This window comes from Lonchura striata, chromosome 25 (assembly GCF_050655825.1).
Source record: "Lonchura striata isolate lonStrDom1 chromosome 25, ASM5065582v1, whole genome shotgun sequence".
Taxonomy (NCBI): Eukaryota; Metazoa; Chordata; class Aves; order Passeriformes; family Estrildidae; genus Lonchura; species Lonchura striata.
In genome coordinates this window covers 4489317-4507524 of record NC_140727.1, presented here as the reverse complement: position 1 = coordinate 4507524, position 18208 = coordinate 4489317, and the positions used below count along the sequence as shown (strand labels likewise).

The 18208-nt window shown below is 62.1% G+C and overlaps 1 protein-coding gene across 1 annotated transcript in view; it reads left to right on the top strand.

Moving 5' to 3' along the window:
* INTS3 (integrator complex subunit 3) overlaps positions 1-18208 on the top strand; it is a 36449-nt gene that overhangs the window by 13227 nt on the left and 5014 nt on the right. Inside the window, exons 10-25 of the mRNA XM_077789420.2 lie at positions 875-1066; positions 2829-2916; positions 3689-3768; positions 4630-4721; positions 5741-5847; positions 6071-6187; positions 6685-6814; positions 7949-8003; positions 9350-9453; positions 11064-11108; positions 11399-11518; positions 12421-12574; positions 14265-14333; positions 15348-15423; positions 16894-17007; positions 18076-18124. Of these exons, the coding sequence (XP_077645546.1) occupies positions 875-1066; positions 2829-2916; positions 3689-3768; positions 4630-4721; positions 5741-5847; positions 6071-6187; positions 6685-6814; positions 7949-8003; positions 9350-9453; positions 11064-11108; positions 11399-11518; positions 12421-12574; positions 14265-14333; positions 15348-15423; positions 16894-17007; positions 18076-18124 (1592 nt within the window). The remainder of the gene's footprint in view (positions 1-874; positions 1067-2828; positions 2917-3688; positions 3769-4629; positions 4722-5740; positions 5848-6070; positions 6188-6684; positions 6815-7948; positions 8004-9349; positions 9454-11063; positions 11109-11398; positions 11519-12420; positions 12575-14264; positions 14334-15347; positions 15424-16893; positions 17008-18075; positions 18125-18208) is intronic.

The window sequence follows — 18208 nt, the reverse complement described above, 5'->3', positions numbered from 1 at the left end:
CCAGCCCTGTCCCAGTGCCAGCCCCACCTGTCCCCAGGTGCGGTTCGGGCAGCAGAAGCGCTACCAGGACTGGTTCCAGCGGCAGTACCTGTCCCTGTCCCTGTTCCCAGTGCCAGCCCTGTCCCTGTGCCCGGTGCCAGCCCCGCCTGTCCCTGTCCCCTGTCCCTGTCCCTGTTCCCAGTGCCAGCCCTGTCCCTGTCCCCTGTCCCTGTCCCTGTTCCCAGTGCCAGCCCTGTCCCTGTCCCTGTCCCGGTGCCAGCCCCGCCTGTCCCCAGGTGCGGTTCGGGCAGCAGAAGCGCTACCAGGACTGGTTCCAGCGGCAGTCCCTGTCCCTGTCCCTGTCCCTGATCCTGTCCCCAGTGCCAGCCCTGTCCCATGTCCCTGTCCCTGTCCTGGTGCCCGGTGCCAGCCCCACCTGTCCCCAGGTGCAGTTCAGGCAGCAGAAGCGCTACCAGGACTGGTTCCAGTGGCAGTACCTGTCCCTGTCCCCAGCCCTGTCCCTGATCCTGTCCCCAGTGCCAGCCCTGTCCCTGTCCCGGTGCCAGCCCCGCCTGTCCCTGTCCCTGTCCCGGTGCCAACCCCGCCTGTCCCCAGGTGCGGTTCGGGCAGCAGAAGCGCTACCAGGACTGGTTCCAGCGGCAGTACCTGTCCCTGTCCCCAGCCCTGTCCCTGATCCTGTCCCCAGTGCCAGCCCTGTCCCATGTCCCTGTCCCTGTCCTGGTGCCCGGTGCCAGCCCCACCTGTCCCCAGGTGCGGTTCGGGCAGCAGAAGCGCTACCAGGACTGGTTCCAGCGGCAGTCCCTGTCCCTGTTCCCAGTGCCAGCCCTGTCCCTGTCCCTGTCCCTGTCTCGGTGCCAGCCCCACCTGTCCCCAGGTGCGGTTCGGGCAGCAGAAGCGCTACCAGGACTGGTTCCAGCGGCAGTACCTGTCCACGCCCGACAGCCAGTCCCTGCGCTGCGACCTGATCCGCTACATCTGCGGCGTGGTGCACCCCTCCAACGAGGTGCTGAGCTCCGACATCCTGCCCCGCTGGGCCATCATCGGCTGGCTGCTCACCACCTGCACGGTCAGCCCCAAAACGGGCACCCCAAAACCTGGAACGGGCACCCCAAAACGGGCACCTTGAGTGGGCACCCCAAAACAGGCACCGCAGAGCTTGCACCTTGAAATGCGCACCCCAAAATGGGCTCCTCGAAATGGGCAACATGAAATGGGCACCCCAGAATGGCCACCTCGAAATGGGCAACCTGAAATGGGCACCCCAGAATGGCCACCCCAAAATGGGCACCTTGAAATGGGCACCCCAGAATGGCCACCTCGAAATGGGCAACCTGAAATGGGCACCCCAGAATGGCCACCCCAAAATGGGCACCTTGAAATAGGCACTCCAAAATGGGCATTCTTAAATGGGCTCCTCAAAACAGGCACCCCAGAACTTGCACCTTGAAATGGGCACTCTGAATTGGGCTCTTCAAAACGGGCACCCCAAAACAGGCACCCTGGAATGGGCACCTTGAAATGGGAACCCTGAGATTGGCACCTCAAAACAGGCATCCCAAAATGGGCTCCTTGAAATGGGCACCTCAAAACGGGCACCCCAAAACAGGCACCTCAAAATGGGCACCTTGAAATGGGAACCCTGAGATCGGCACCTCAAAACAGGCACCCCAAAATGGGCTCCTTGAAATGGGCACCTCAAAACGGGCACCCCAAAACAGGCACCTCAAAATGGGCACCTTGAAATGGGAACCCTGAGATTGGCACCTCAAAACAGGCACCCCAAAATGGGCTCCTTGAAATGGGCACCTCAAAACGGGCACCCCAAAACAGGCACCCTGGAATGGGCACCTTGAGATCGGCACCTCAAAACAGGCACCACGGAACGGGCACTCCAAAATGGGCACCTCAAAACGGGCACCCCAAAATGGTCTCCTCAAAATGGGCACCTTGAAATGGGCACCTCAAAACGGGCACCCTGGAACAGACACCTTGAAATGAGCACCCTGAAATGGGTACCCCAAAATGGGCTCATCAAAACGGGCACCTTAAAATGGGCACCCCAAAAATGGGCATCCCAGAACGGGCACGGCGTGGGCCAGGAGCAGGGAGAGCCCAAAAATGGGCCATGGGCATAGGAACATCCCAAAAACGGAGTGTGAGAATGGGAACATCCCAGAAACAGAGTGTGGGAATGGGAACATCCCCAAAATGGGGCACGGGAATGGGAACATCCCAAAAATGGGGCACGGGAATGGGAACATCCCAAAAACGGAGTGTGGGAATGGGAACATCCCAAAAATGGGGCGTGAGAATGGGAACATCCCAAAAACGGAGTGTGGGAATGGGAACATCCCAAAAACGGAGTGTGGGAATGGGAACATCCCAAAAATGGGGCACAGGAATGGGAACATCCCAAAAACGGAGTGTGGGAATGGGAACATCCCAAAAACGGAGTGTGGGAATGGGAACATCCCAAAAACGGGGCGTGAGAATGGGAACATCCCAAAAACGGAGTGTGGGAATGAGGACATCCCAAAAATGGGGCACGGGAATGGGAACATCCCAAAAACGGGGTGTGAGAATGGGAACATCCCAAAAACGGGGCGTGAGAATGGGAACATCCCAAAAACAGAGTGTGGGAATGGGAACATCCCAAAAATGGGGCACAGGAATGGGAACATCCCAAAAACGCGGCACGGGATGGGCTGGGAATGGGAAGATCCCAAAACCAGGACACAAGATGGGATCTCAGGGGGCTCTTGGAGGGATCTCAAGGGAATCTTGGAGGGATCCTGGTGGAAAATTTGGGGTTTTTTGGTCTCCTGCAGTCGAACGTGGCCGCTTCCAACGCCAAACTGGCGCTGTTCTACGACTGGCTCTTCTTTAATCCTGAGAAGGACAGCATCATGAACATCGGTGTGGGGGGTCCCGGGGATCCGCTGGGGTGGGATCCGTGGGGTGTTCCTGAGGTGGGATCCATGGGGAACCACCTTGGGATGAGTTCCTGGGTGGGATCTGTGGGGATCTGTCTTGGGATGGGATCCGTGGGGTGTTCGTGAGGTGGGATCCATGGGGAACCACCTTGGGATGGGTTCCTGGGTGGGATCTGTGGGGATCTGTCTTGGGATGGGATCCATGGGGTGTTCCTGAGGTGGGATCCATGGGAAACCACCTTGGGATGGGTTCCTGGGTGGGATCCACAGGGATCTGCATTGGGGTGGGATCTATGGGGTGTTCCTGGGGTGGGATCTACCTTGGGATGGGTTCTTGGGTGGGTCCATGGGGATCTGCCTTGGGATGGGATCTGTGGGGATCCACCTTGGGCTGGGATCCTGGGCAGCTCCTGGGGTGGGATCCATGGGATGTTCCTGGGATAGAATCCATGGGGATCCACCTTGGGATGGGATCCTGGGCTGGGATCCTGGGCTGCTCCTGGGGTGGGATCCATGAGATGTTCCTGGGATAGAATCCATGGGGATCCACCTTGGGATGGGATCCTGGGCTGCTCCTGGGGTGGGATCCGTTGGGATCTGCCTTGGGATGGGATCCACCATGGGCTGGGATCCCTGGGGTCGCTGTGACCCACGGGCAGCTCTGGCGCCGGCTGCCCCCAGCCCGTGGATCCCGTGGATCCCTCGGCAGGGCTCTGGGATCTGGGATCCGGGGTCTCAGCCCGTTCCTCCCCCAGAACCTGCCATCCTGGTCATGCACCACTCCATGAAGCCCCACCCGGCCATCACGGCCACGCTGCTGGATTTCATGTGCCGGGTGAGCGCCCCTCCTGCTCCAGGGAATCCCTGGGGATGGGAAAGCTGGGAGAGGGCCAGAGAGACCTGCTGGGCTCCCCAGATCCCACCCAAAAAGATCTCCCCGGGATTCCCCCCCTCTCTGGGATCCAGAGTCACCTGGAGCTCCCAGAGTGTCAGGGAATGATCCAGAGGGATCCTGTCCCATCCCAGGGCAGGGCAGCAGCTCCAGGGATGGATCAAAGTGTCAGGGAATGATCCAGAGGGATCCTGTCCCATCCCAGGGCAGGGCAGCAGTGCCAGGAATGGATCAAAGTGTCAGGGAATGATCCAGAGGGATCCTGTCCCATCCCAGGGCAGGGCAGCAGCTCCAGGGATGGATCAGAGTGTCAGGGAATGATCCAGAGGGATCCTGTCCCATCCCAGGGCAGGGCAGCAGCTCCAGGGATGGATCAGAGTGTCAGGGAATGATCCAGAGGGATCCTGTCCCATCCCAGGGCAGGGCAGCAGTGCCAGGAATGGATCAAAGTGTCAGGGAATGATCCAGAGGGATCCTGTCCCATCCCAGGGCTGGGCAGCAGCTCCAGGGATGGATCAAAGTGTCAGGGAATGATCCAGAGAGATCCTGTCCCATCCCAGGGCTGGTTCCAGGAATGTTTCCCGGGAGGGCTGGGGTGTTTCTGGGAAGGGCCTGGAGCTCCATCCCTCCCTCCCAGTCCGGACCGGCCGCGGGGCTGGGGAAGGCTCCGGCAGGTCCCGGCTCCAGGGAGGAATCCCGGCCCTCCCTGGGCAGAGCTGAGCGTTCCCGAATTTCCTGCCCCTGGCAGGGATTTCCTCCCGCTCACAATCCCCTAAGCCCGCTCTCCATCCCGATCTCTTCCAGATTATTCCCAACTTCTACCCCCCTCTGGAAGCCCACGTCCGGCAGGGCGTCTTCAACTCCCTCACCCACATCGTGGAGAAGCGAGTCCTGGCGTAAGAGCCCCGGGGTTTTTCCATGTTTTCCCTGAATTCCCAACGTGGACACAGCTGCCTCCTGCTCCCGGGGTCTCTCCAGAGCTCTGAGCCCATCCTGTTATCCATGAAACCCTGGGAGTAGCCAGGGTCGTGTCCTGGAACTGCCCCATGAGGGAATTGGGATTTCCCGGGATTGCTCCCAGGAATTCCAGCCCCTGGGTCTCTCCGAGATCTCTGAACCCTTACTGTTATCCATGAAACTTTGGGAGCAGCCGGGGTCGTGTCCTGGAACTGCCCCACGTGGGAATTGGGATGTGAGGGTGAGGGAATTGGGATTTCCCAGGATTCTTCCCAGGAATTCCAGCCCCTGGGTCTCTCCAAGATCTCTGAACCCTTACTGTTATCCATGAAACTTTGGGAGCAGCCGGGGTCGTGTCCTGGAACTGCCCCACGTGGGAATTGGGATGTGAGGGTGAGGGAATTGGGATTTCCCAGGATTCTTCCCAGGAATTCCAGCCCCGGGGTCTCTCCAGAGCTCTGAGCCCACCCTGTTATCCATGAAACCCTGGGAGCAGCCGGGGTCATGTCCTGGAACTGCCCCATGAGAGAATTGGGATTTCCCGGGATTGCTCCCAGGAATTCCAGCCCCTGGGTCTCTCCGAGATCTCTGAACCCTTACTGTTATCCATGAAACTTTGGGAGCAGCCGGGGTCGTGTCCTGGAACTGCCCCACGTGGGAATTGGGATGTGAGGGTGAGGGAATTGGGATTTCCCAGGATTCTTCCCAGGAATTCCAGCCCCGGGGTCTCTCCAGAGCTCTGAGCCCACCCTGTTATCCATGAAACCCTGGGAGCAGCCGTGGTCATGTCCTGGAACTGCCCCATGAGGGAATTGGGATTTCCCGGGATTGCTCCCAGGAATTCCAGCCCCTTTTGTTCTGGTGGCATCCCAGGGAGCTGCAGGTGACAAACCCCAGCCCAGGGCAGCATTCCCACAGGGAATTCTGCTCCAGCTGATCCCTGTCCTGTCCCTCGCAGGCACCTGGCCCCGCTCTTCGACAACCCCAAGCTGGACAAGGAGCTCCGGGCCATGCTCAGGGAGAAATTCCCGGAATTCTGCAGTTCTCCCTCGCCCCCCATCGAAGGTAGGGAGCCAGGGGGGCTCCTGGCAGATCCTCCCAGGGATTTTTCCAAGGAATCCCTCCAGCAGCAGTGGCCGGCTGGGTCGGGCGAGGCTCCGGGGGAGCGGGGCTGGGAGTTTGAGGGATTGAAACGGGATTTAGGGAATTGTGGTTGCTGGGATCCTTTCCCGGGGCTGTTTTTTGGGAGAGGCCCTGGCCGAGGCCTCACCTGGCTCCGTGCTGCCAGTGAAAATCGAGGAGCCGGTTCCCATGGAGATGGAGAATCACCTGGAGAAGGACGACGGCTGCTACGACAACGCCGAGGCCGCCTTCAGCGACGACGAGGAGGAGCTGAGCAGCAAAGGTCAGGGAGCTGCTGGAATTCCCCGCTGGCACACGCAGAATTCCCGGCCGGCAGCACCATTGCCCAGCAGCTGATCCCGCTGCGAGATCCCAGGTTTCCTCCGGCTGTGGAAGGGCTGATTCCCAAACCCAGCGGGATTTGGGAAGGGTTTGTTCTCTCTCCTGGCCGTTCCCAGGAGCTCAGAGCGCTTTTCCAGCCTCAGGTCCCCTCTGGAGCCTCCCTGGGGGATTCCCACCATGCCAGGGGGTTTTTCCAGCTCTGGGAAGTGCCCACGGGCCTGGCATGGGGCAGAGGATGTGGCCTGGGAGCTTCAGGATCCCGATCCCGAGTTCTGCCTCCTTGGGAATGTTGGAGGGTCGGGTTTGGGAGCGGACACTGAGCAGGGAGCACGATCCCAGACATTCCCACCTTTATCCGGAGGGGAAGAAGGATCCAGGACAGGGATTGCTGGGGAGGAGGAAAATCCCTCATTCCAGGGGGGCTTCCCGGGTTTCCAGGGAAGAAGAGGGAGTTCAGGTTCCATCCGATCAAGGAATCCATCGTGGAGGAGCCCGTGGACATCACCCCGTTCCTGGAGCAGCTGGACGAGTCCCTGCGGGACAAAGTGCTGCAGCTGCAGAAGGGCAGGTGGGGCCCTTATTCCCATCCCATTCCCATTCCCATTCCCAGGGATCTCCCCAGGGAGCTCCTTCAGCCACGCTTTGTCCCCAGAGCAGGAATTCCTGCAGGAAAAGGGCTTGGGAAGGAGCTGGAGCAGAGCCCCGGGGCTCTCAGCTCCGCCCTCAATTCCCAGCGCCCAGGGGAGGTTGAGCAGGGCTCAGCCCCGGCCATTCCATGGAATTCCTGCCTTTAACGCCCTAAAAATCCTGGGATTCACCCCAGCCTGGGATCTGCAGCCCTGGGCCTCCCCCAGAGGCTGCGCCGAGCCCCGCCTGGTGCTCCCAGTGCTCGTTCCCAGTGCTCCCAGTGCCCATTCCCAGTGCCTGTTCCCAGTGCCCGTCCCCAGTGCTCCCAGTGCTCGTTCCCAGTGCTCCCAGTGCTCCCAGTGCTCCCAGTGCCCATTCCCAGTGCTCCCAGTGCCCGTCCCCAGTGCTCCCAGTGCTCCCAGTGCCCATTCCCAGTGCCTGTTCCCAGTGCCCGTCCCCAGTGCTCCCAGTGCCCGTTTCCAGTGCTCCCAGTGCTCCCAGTGCCCGTCCCCAGTGCTCCTGGTGCTCCCAGTGCCCATTCCCAGTGCCCATTCCCAGTGCCCGTTCCCAGTGCCCGTCCCCAGTGCTCCCAGTGCCCGTCCCCAGTGCTCCCAGTGCCCGTTCCCAGTGCCCCCGATGCTCCCAGTGCCCATTCCCAGTGCCCGTTCCCAGTGCTCCCAGTGCTCCCAGTGCCCTCCAGTGCTCCCAGTGCCTCCAGTGCCCGTTCCCAGTGCTCCCAGTGCCCCTGGTGCCCATTCCCAGTGCTCCCAGTGCCCGTTCCCAGTGCTCCCAGTACCCCCAGTGCCCGTTCCCAGTACCCCCAGTGCCCGTTCCCAGTGCTCCCAGTGCCCATTCCCAGTGCTCCCAGTGCTCCCAGTGCCCATTCCCAGTGCTCCCAGTGCCCCTGGTGCCCATTCCCAGTGCTCCCAGTGCCCGTTCCCAGTGCTCCCAGTACCCCCAGTGCCCGTTCCAAGTACCCCCAGTGCCCGTTCCCAGTGCTCCCAGTGCCCATTCCCAGTGCTCCCAGTGCTCCCAGTGCCCCCGGTGAGCGGCTCTCTGTCCCTTGCTGCCGCAGTGACACGGAGGCGCAGTGCGAGGTCATGCAGGAGATCGTGGATCAGGTCCTGGAGGTAACGGGGCCGGGAGCGGCCGGGAGCCGGGATCTGTCCTGGGGGGATTTGGGATCCATCCCCGCTGGGATTCGGGATCTGTCCTGGCGGGATCCGGGATCGTTCCTGGGGGGATTTGGGATCCATCCCCGCTGGGATTTGGGATCTGTCCCAGCTGGAATTTGGGATCTGGCCTGGCAGGATCTGGGATCCATCTTGGGGGGGATTTGGGAACTGTCCCAGCTGGCATTTGGGATCCATCCTGGTTGGGATTTGGGATCCATCCTGGCTAGGATTTGGGATCTGTCCCAGCTGGGATCCAGGATCCATCCTGGGCAGGATTTGGGATCTGTCCTGGTGGGATTTGGGATCCATCCCGGGCAGCATTCAGGACCCATCCTGGGCAGGATTTGGGATCCATCCCAGGACCCGGGCCCATCCTGGGCAGGATTTGGGATCCATCCCAGGACCCAGGCCCATCCTGGGCAGGATTTGGGATCCATCCCCCGACCCGGGCCCATCCCGGGCAGGATTTGGGATCCATCCCCCGACCCGGGCCCATCCCAGGCAGGATTTGGGATCCATCCCAGGACCCGGGCCCATCCCAGGCAGGATTTGGGATCCATCCCGGGCAGGATTTGGGATCCATCCCAGGACCCGGGCCCATCCCAGGCAGGATTTGGGATCCATCCCGGGCAGGATTTGGGATCCATCCCAGGATTTGGGATCCATCCCAGGACCCGGGCCCATCCCGGGCAGGATTTGGGATCCATCCCAGGATTTGGGATCCATCCTGGGCAGGATTTGGGATCCATCCCAGGACCCGGGCCCATCCCGGGCAGGATTTGGGATCCATCCCAGGACCCGGGCCCATCCCAGGCAGGATTTGGGCTCCATCCCAGGATTCGGGATCCATCCCAGGACCCGGGCCCATCCCGGGCAGGATTTGGGATCCATCCCAGGATTTGGGACCCATCCCAGGATTTGGGATCCATCCCAGGACCCGGGCCCATCCCGGGCAGGATTTGGGATCCATCCCAGGATTTGGGACCCATCCCAGGATTTGGGATCCATCCCAGGGCCCGGGCCCATCCCGGGCAGGATTTGGGATCCATCCCAGGATTTGGGACCCATCCCAGGATTCAGGACCCATCCCAGGATTTGGGATCCATCCCAGGACCCGGGCCCATCCTGGGCAGGATTTGGGATCCATCCCAGGATTTGGGATCCATCCCAGGATTTGGGATCCATCCCAGGACCCGGGCCCATCCCGGGCAGGATTTGGGATCCATCCCAGGATTTGGGATCCATCCCAGGACCCGGGCCCATCCCGGGCAGGGTCTGAGCTCTCCCGCTCCCGTTCCCAGGAGGATTTCGACTCGGAGCAGCTCTCGGTGCTCGCCTCGTGCCTGCAGGAGCTGTTCAAGGCTCACTTCCGCGGGGAGGTGCTGCCGGAGGAGATCACCGAGGAGTAAGGACCGGGAATATTCCCGGGAATGTTCCCGGGGGTTTCTGCTGGGCTCTCCCGGGCCAGTTCCTTCTCCAGGCTTTGCTGGGAGCTGGGGCTGCTCCGGGATCAGGGCTGGTCCTGGGAAACCCACAGGGATCCAGGGCTGTTCCCATTCCCAGGAAAACCCAGAGGGATCCAGGGCTGTTCCCATTCCCAGAAAAACCCAGAGGGAGCCAGGGCTGTTCCCATTCCCAGAAAAACCCAGAGGGATCCAGGGCTGGTCCCATTCCCAGAAAAACCCACAGGGATCCAGGGCTGGTCCCATTCCCAGAAAAACCCAGAGGGATCCAGGGCTGGTCCCATTCCCAGAAAAACCCAGAGGGATCCAGGGCTGGTCCCATTCCCAGAAAAACCCACAGGGATCCAGGGCTGGTCCCATTCCCAGAAAAACCCAGAGGGATCCAGGGCTGTTCCCATTCCCAGAAAAACCCAGAGGGATCCAGGGCTGGTCCCATTCCCAGGAAAACCCAGAGGGATCCAGGGCTGGTCCTGGGAAATCCACAGAGATCCAGGGCTGGTCCCATTCCCAGAAAAACCCAGAGGGAGCCAGGGCTGGTCCTGGGAAATCCACAGGGATCCAGGGCTGGTCCTGTTCCTGGGAAATCCAGAGGGATCCAGGGCTGTTCCCATTCCCAGAAAACCCAGAGGGAGCCAGGGCTGTTCCCATTCCCAGGAAAACCCAGAGGGATCCAGGGCTGTTCCCATTCCCAGAAAAACCCAGAGGGATCCAGGGCTGGTCCTGGGAAACCCACAGGGATCCAGGGCTGGTCCCATTCCCAGGAAAACCCAGAGGGATCCAGGGCTGGTCCTGGGAAACCCAGAGGGATCCAGGGCTGGTCCTGGGAAATCCACAGGGATCCAGGGCTGGTCCCATTCCCAGAAAACCCAGAGGGATCCAGGGCTGGTCCCATTCCCAGAAAAACCCAGAGGGATCCAGGGCTGGTCCTGGGAAATCCACAGGGATCCAGGGCTGGTCCCATTCCCAGAAAAACCCAGAGGGATCCAGGGCTGTTCCCATTCCCAGAAAAACCCAGAGGGAGCCAGGGCTGTCCTGGGAAATCCACAGGGATCCAGGGCTGTTCCCATTCCCGGGAAATCCACAGGGATCCAGGGCTGGTCCTGGGAAATCCACAGGGATCCAGGGCTGTTCCCATTCCCGGGAAATCCACAGGGATCCAGGGCTGTTCCCATTCCCAGAAAAACCCACAGGGAGCCAGGGCTGGTCCCATTCCCAGGAAAACCCAGAGGGATCCAGGGCTGTTCCCATTCCCAGAAAAACCCACAGGGATCCAGGGCTGTTCCCATTCCCAGGAAAACCCAGAGGGATCCAGGGCTGGTCCTGGGAAATCCACAGGGATCCAGGGCTGGTCCCATTCCCAGAAAAACCCAGAGGGATCCAGGGCTGGTCCTGGGAAATCCACAGGGATCCAGGGCTGGTCCTGGGAAATCCACAGGGATCCAGGGCTGTTCCTGTTCCTGGGAAATCCACAGGGATCCAGGGCTGTTCCCCAGGGCTGTTCCCGTGCCATTCCCGGGAAATCCCAGAGCTCAGTGTGTCCGTCTGTCCGCAGGTCCCTGGAGGAGTCCGTGGGGAAGCCGCTTTACCTGATCTTCCGGTAGGGCCCCAAAATCCTCGGGAATTCCAGCCTCGGGAATTCCAGGCCTTAGGAATTCCAGCCTCGGGAATTCCAGCCTTGGGAATTCTGAGCCTTGGGAATTCCAGCCTCGGGAATTCCGGCCTCGCCTGCCCCGTGCCCATCCCAGAATCCCACGGAGTTTCCCGCTTCCCTCTGCCGTGTTTTTGGGGAAAGCAGGGGTTCTCTTTTGGGATTTTGGGATGGGGGCAGCGGGCGGCGCCGGGGGCCGTTATCCCGCCGACATTCCCGACATTCCCGCCCTTCCCAAGGAACCTGTGCCAGATGCAGGAGGACAACAGCGGCTTCTCGCTGCTGCTGGACCTGCTCTCCGAGCTCTACCAGAAGCAGCCCAAGATCGGCTACCACCTGCTCTACTACCTGCGGGCCAGGTGGGCACGGGGCACGGCCCTCACCTGGGCACCGCCCTCACCTGGGCACTTCTCACCTGGGCACTTCTCACCTGGGCACAGCCCTTACCTGGGCCCCTCTCACCTGGACACCCCTCACCTGGGCACCGCTCACCTGGGCCCCTCTCACCTGGGCACCGCTCACCTGGGCACTTCTCACCTGGGCACCGCCCTCACCTGGGCACCACCCTCACCTGGGCACCACCCTCACCTGGGCACCGCCCTTACCTGGGCATGGCCCTCACCTGAGTACCGCCCTCACCTGGGTACCCCTCACCTGGGCACAGCCCTTACCTGGGCCCCTCTCACCTGGGCACTCCTCACCTGGGCCCCTCTCACCTGGGCACCCCTCACCTGGGCACCGCCCTTACCTGGGCACTGCCCTCACCTAAGCCCCACCCTCCTGTGGCTCCTCCCTCCCTTCTGTGGCTCCTCCCCCTTACCTGGGCACCCCCCCCTCACCTGGACCCCGCCCTCCTGTGTGTGTGCCAGCTGTGCCAGCCGTGCCCAGCTGTGTGCCAGCTGTGCAGGTGCGCTGTGCCAGCCGTGTGCCAGCTGTGCAGGTGCGCTGTGCCAGCTGTGCAGGTGCGCTGTGCCAGCTGTGCCAGCCGTGTGCCAGCTGTGCAGGTGCACTGTGCCAGCTGTGCCAGCTGTGCAGGTGTGCTGTGCCAGCTGTGCCCAGCCGTGTGCCAGCTGTGCAGGTGCGCTGTGCCAGCTGTGCCCAGCTGTGCCAGCCGTGTGCCAGCTGTGCAGGTGTTCTGTGCCAGCTGTGCCAGCTGTGCCAGCTGTGCAGGTGCGCTGTGCCAGCCGTGCCAGCTGTGCAGGTGCACTGTGCCAGCCGTGCCCAGCTGTGTGCCAGCTGTGCAGGTGCGCTGTGTCCCCAGCAAGGCGGCGCTGGGCAGGATGGGGCTCTACGAGTCGTTCGCCCAGGCCACGCAGCTGGGCGAGCTGCACACCTGCCTGATGATGGACATGAAGGCGTGCCAGGAGGACGACGTGCGCCTGCTCTGCTTCCTCACGCCCTCCATCTACACCGAGGTGAGCCCCGGCCGCCCGGCCCTGCCCCAGAGCCCGTCCCAGGGGTGCCCCAAATCCTGTCCAAATCCCATCCCAGGGGTGTCCCAAATCCCGTCCCAGGGGTGCCCCAAATCCTGTCCAAATCCCATCCCAGGGGTGCCCCAAACCCCGTCCCATGGGTGCCCCAAATCCTGTCCACACCCTGTCCCAGGGGTGTCCTAAATCCCATCCCAGGGGTGCCCCAGAGCCCGTCCCAGGGGTGCCCCAAATCCCATCCCAGGGGTGCCCCAAACCCCGTCCCAGGGGTGCCCCAGAGCCCGTCCCAGGGGTGCCCCAAACCCCGTCCTATGGGTGCCCCAAATCCTGTCCAAACCCCGTCCCAGGGGTGCCCCAAACCCTGTCCCAGGGGTGCCCCAAACCCTGTCCCAGCCGTGCCCCAAATCCTGTCCAAATCCCGTCCCAGGGGTGCCCCAAACCCCATCCCAGGGGTGCTCCAAATCCCATCCCAGCCGTGCCCCAAATCCTGTCCCAGGTGTGCCCCAAATCCCGTCCCAGGGGTGCCCCAAACCCCGTCCCATGGGTGCCCCAAATCCTGTCCAAACCCCGTCCCAGGTGTGCCCCAAATCCTGTCCCAGCCATGCCCCAAATCCTGTCCAAATCCCGTCCCAGGGGTGCCCCAAACCCCGTCCCAGGGGTGCTCCAAATCCCATCCCAGGGGTGCCCCAAATCCCGTCCCAGGTGTGCCCCAAATCCCGTCCCAGGGGTGCCCCAAATCCCGTCCCAGCCATGCCCCAAATCCTGTCCCAGGGGTGCTCCAAATCCCGTCCCAGGGGTGCCCCAAACCCCGTCCCAGGGGTCTCCCAAATCCTGTCCCAGGTGTGCCCCAAATCCCGTCCCAGGGGTGCCCCAAATCCTGTCCCGGGGGTGCTCCAAACCCCGTCCCAGGGGTGTCCTAAATCCCATCCCAGGGGTGTCCCAAACCCCGTCCCAGGGGTGCCCCAAATCCTGTCCAAACCCCGTCCCAGGGGTGCCCCAAATCCCGTCCCAGCCATGCCCCAAATCCTGTCCAAATCCCATCCCAGGGGTGCTCCAAACGCCGTCCCAGGGGTGCCCCAGAGCCCGTCCCAGGGGTGCCCCAAATCCTGTCCAAACCCCGTCCCAGGGGTGCCCCAAATCCTGTCCCAGCTGTGCCCCAAACCCCGTCCCAGGGTTGCCCCAAATCCCATCCCAGCCGTGCCCCAAATCCTGTCCAAACCCTGTCCCAGGGGTGCCCCAAATCCCGTCCCAGGTGTGCCCCAAATCCCGTCCCAGGTCCCATCCCAGGTGTGCTCCAAATCCTGTCCAAATCCCGTCCCAGGTGTGCTTCAGGTCCCGTCCCAGATGTGCTGCAGCAGAGAATCCCCAAAAATTCTCTGAATTCTGAGAATCCCCACACTGACCCCAAATCCCAGGATCCCTCCCAGGGCAGGGTCCAGCTGATCCCCACACTGACCCCAAGTCCTGGATCAGCCCTTGGCTCCTGCTGGGATTGATTTTTGGGTTTCCATGCCGGGCCCAAGAGCAGGGAATTCCAGAGCTGGGAGAACAGGGAATTCCAGAGCTGGGAGAACAGGGAATTCCAGGCCCTCTGACCTGCCGGAGCTTTTCCGTGGGGATCCCAGTTTTTGGGAGGGCTCTCTGGGAACCTTGCCCGCCGTTTGTGCATTCCCAGTTTCCGGATGAGACCCTGCGGAGCGGGGAGCTGCTCAACATGATCGTGGCTGTCATCGACTCCTTCCAGGTGCGGGGGATCCTTCCCGACCATTCCAGCCATTCCCAGTCCTTCCCCACCCCTTCCCAACCATTCCTGGCCTTTCCCAACCCCTTCCCAACCATCCCCGACCCTTTCCAACTCTTCCAGTCCTTTCCGGCCCTTCCCGACCCTTCCCGACCTCTTCCCAACCATTCCCGACCCTTTCCAACCCTTTTCCAGTCCTTTCTGGCCCTTCCCAACCCCTTCCCGACCATTCCCGACCCTTTCCAACCCTTTTCCAGTCCTTTCCGGCCCTTCCCAACCCCTTCCCAACCATTCCCGATCTTTTCCAACCCTTTTCCAGTCCTTTCCGGCCCTTCTCAACCCCTTCCCGACCATTCCCGATCTTTTCCAACCCTTTTCCAGTCCTTTCCGGCCCTTCCCAACCCCTTCCCAACCATTCCCGATCTTTTCCAGCCCTTTTCCAGTCCTTTCCGGCCCTTCCCGACCCCTTCCCAACCATTCCCGACCCTTTCCAACCCTTTTCCAGTCCTTCCCAACCCATTCCCGACCCCTTCCCGGCCCCTCTGCGCCATTCCCGGGAGATTTAACCCGGAATGAGTCCCAAAAAAAGCTCCCGCGGGCTCTCCCGCTGTGTCCAAAGGTTGATCCCTTGGAAGCTGCTGCTTCCAAGAGCCATTTCCCGGGCAATCAGCACTAATTACCCCTAATGAGCCCCTCTCTGCCCGGCCCGAGGCTCCTGGCAGGAATTTTCCCGGGCTGGGAATGGCTCCCGAGAGCCGGGATGCTCCCAAATCCCAAGGGTTGGCTCTCCTGACCCTGCCCGAGCGTTTCCTTCCCCTCCCTGCTCCCATTCCTTCCTGGCCGCTCCAGGTGCTTCCCTCTGGAGCTCCGGAGGGTCCCGTGGGATCTCGGAGTGAGGAGGAGGAGGATGGGAGGCAGAGCGGGGAGCCCCCCACCCCAGCTGCCATCCCAGGGGTGCTGCTGGCGTTTTTCCCGCTGGATCCTGACCCCATTCCCTGTCCCCCACCCCAATCCCAGCTCCAGGAGCTCGTGTGCCACGTGATGATGGGAAACCTCGTCATGTTCCGCAAGGATTCCGTGCTGAACATCCTCAGTGAGTGCCATTCCCAGGGGAACGGGCAGGAGCACCCCCAGATCCTGCCCCGGAACTCCAGAGGTTGGGAGGGCTGGAATTCTGCTCCCTGATTCCTGGGAATTCCCTCCCTGAGGATTTGGGGTGGTTTTTCTCCCCTGTATCCCATTCCCACTGCATTCCCACCCTAAAAGATTTGGGTTTTTTCTCTCCTGCCCCGAAAGCCCCAGAGGTCTGGGAGGGCTGGAATTCTGCTCCCTGATTCCTGGGAATTCCCTCCCTGAGGATTTGGGGTGGTTTTTCTCCCCTGTATCCCATTCCCACTGCATTCCCACCCTAAAAGATTTGGGTTTTTTCTCTCCTGCCCCGAAAGCCCCAGAGGCTGGAAGGGCTGAAATTCTGCTCCCTGATTCCTGGGAATTCCCTCCCCCGGGGCTGAATTCCCTGTGGGCACAAAGGATCACGGCCCCAAGGCGGATTTTGGGATTTATCCCCGTGCCCCTGCCCTGCCCTGGGTGCCATTCCCGGCAGCTCCCGCCGTGCCAGGCAGGGAATGGGGAAAATCCCCAAATCTGCCTCTCGGTGGGGTCCCTCGGTGCTCCCAGAGCCGATCCCGCTCTCCCTGATCCAGCTTTGGCAGCAGCGGGATCAGCTCGTTAATTAGGGAGCCTCGTTAGCTCTGGCCCCGCAGCCCCTGCCCGGGACAGGCTCTGTCCCCATTCCCAGTGCCCAGAGGGGTGGGGGGACCCTGGGCAGGTTTGGGGGTCCCCAGAGCTTGGGAAGGGGCTGGCACAGATCCCTGTTAACCCCATTGTCCCCGTTATCCATCCCCACTATCCCTGTTATCCTTGTTAACCCCATTGTCCCTGTTATCCATCCCCACTATCCCTGTTATCCCCATTGTCCCATTGTCCCCGTTATCCATCCCCACTATCCCTGTTATCCCTGTTAACCCCATTGTCCCTGTTATCCATCCCCACTATCCCTGTTATCCCTGTTAACCCCATTGTCCCTGTTATCCATCCCCACTATCCCTGTTATCCCTGTTAACCCCATTGTCCCGTTATCCATCCCCACTATCCCTGTTATCCATCCCCACTATCCCATTGTCCCCATTGTCCATCCCCACTATCCCTGTTGTCCCTGTTATCCCATTGTCCCTGTTATCCCCATTACCCCATTGTCACCATTATCCATCCCTGCCATCCCCCTGTCCCGCTGTCCCCTCTGTCCCCCTGTCCCCGTACCCCTTGTCCCTCTGTCCCCTCCCTGTCCCCCTGTCCATCCCCCCGTCCCTCTGTCCCGTCTCTGTCCCCCTGTCCCCTGTCCCCCTGTCCATCCCCCTGTCCATCCCCCCGTCCCTCTGTCCCCTCTCTGTCCCTGTCCATCCCCCCGTCCCGCTGTCCTGTCTCTGTCCCCCTGTCCATCCCCCTGTCCATCCCCCCGTCCCCCTGTCCGTCCCCCTGTCCCTCTGTGCCCGTGCGGGCGCAGTTCAGAGCCTGGACTGGGAGACCTTTGAGCAGTACTGCACCTGGCAGCTGTTCCTGGCACACAACATCCCGCTGGAGACCATCATCCCCATCCTGCAGCACCTCAAGTACCGGGGTCAGCGCGGGGACGGCGCGGGGACAGTGCCGGGGACAGGGGGACAGTGCTGGGGACATGGGGACAGTGCTGGGGACAGGGGGACACTGCTGGGGACAGTGGTGGGGACATGGGGACAGCGCGGGGACAGCGCCGGGGACAGGGGGACACTGCCAGGGACAGTGCTGGGGACAGGGGGACACTGCTGGGGACAGGGGGACAGCGCCAGGGACATGGGGACAGTGCTGGGGACAGGGGGACAGTGCTGGGGACACTGCTGGGGACATGGGGACACTGCTGGGGACAGGGGGACAGTGCTGGGGACAGTGCTGGGGACATGGGGACACTGCTGGGGACAGGGGGACACTGCTGGGGACACTGCTGGGGACATGGGGACACTGCTGGGGACAGGGGGACAGTGCTGGGGACAGTGCTGGGGACATGGGGACACTGCTGGGGACAGGGGGACACTGCTGGGGACACTGCTGGGGACATGGGGACACTGCTGGGGACAGGGGGACAGTGCTGGGGACAGTGCTGGGGACATGGGGACACTGCTGGGGACAGTGCTGGGGACATGGGGACAGCGCGGGGACAGCGCCGGGGACAGGGGGACAGTGCTGGGGACAGGGGGACAGTGCTGGGGACAGGGGGACAGTGCAAGGGACACTGCTGGGGACATGGGGACACTGCCGGGGACAGGGGGACACTGCTGGGGACACTGCTGGGGACATGGGGACAGCGCCAGGGACAGGGGGACACTGCTGGGGACACTGCTGGGGACAGGGGGACAGTGCTGGGGACAGGGGGACAGTGCTGGGGACACTGCTGGGGACAGGGGGACACTGCCAGGGACATGGGGACAGTGCTGGGGACATGGGGACACTGCTGGGGACACTGCCAGGGACAGGGGGACAGTGCTGGGGACAGGGGGACAGTGCTGGGGACATGGGGACACTGCCAGGGACATGGGGACACTGCTGGGGACACTGCTGGGGACATTCCCAGGGATATTCTCAGGTGACATTCCCAGGGAGTGACACCCCGGGTGACACCCCAGGTGACACTGCTGCCCTTGCCCCCTTGCAGAGCACCCCGAGGCCCTGTCCTGCCTCCTGCTGCAGCTCCGCAGGGAGAAGTGAGCGCTGGGGGGTCTGGGGGCACAGGGGGGGTTTGGGGGGCCCAGGGGGCGATCTGGGGGGCACAGGGGGGGTTTGGGGGG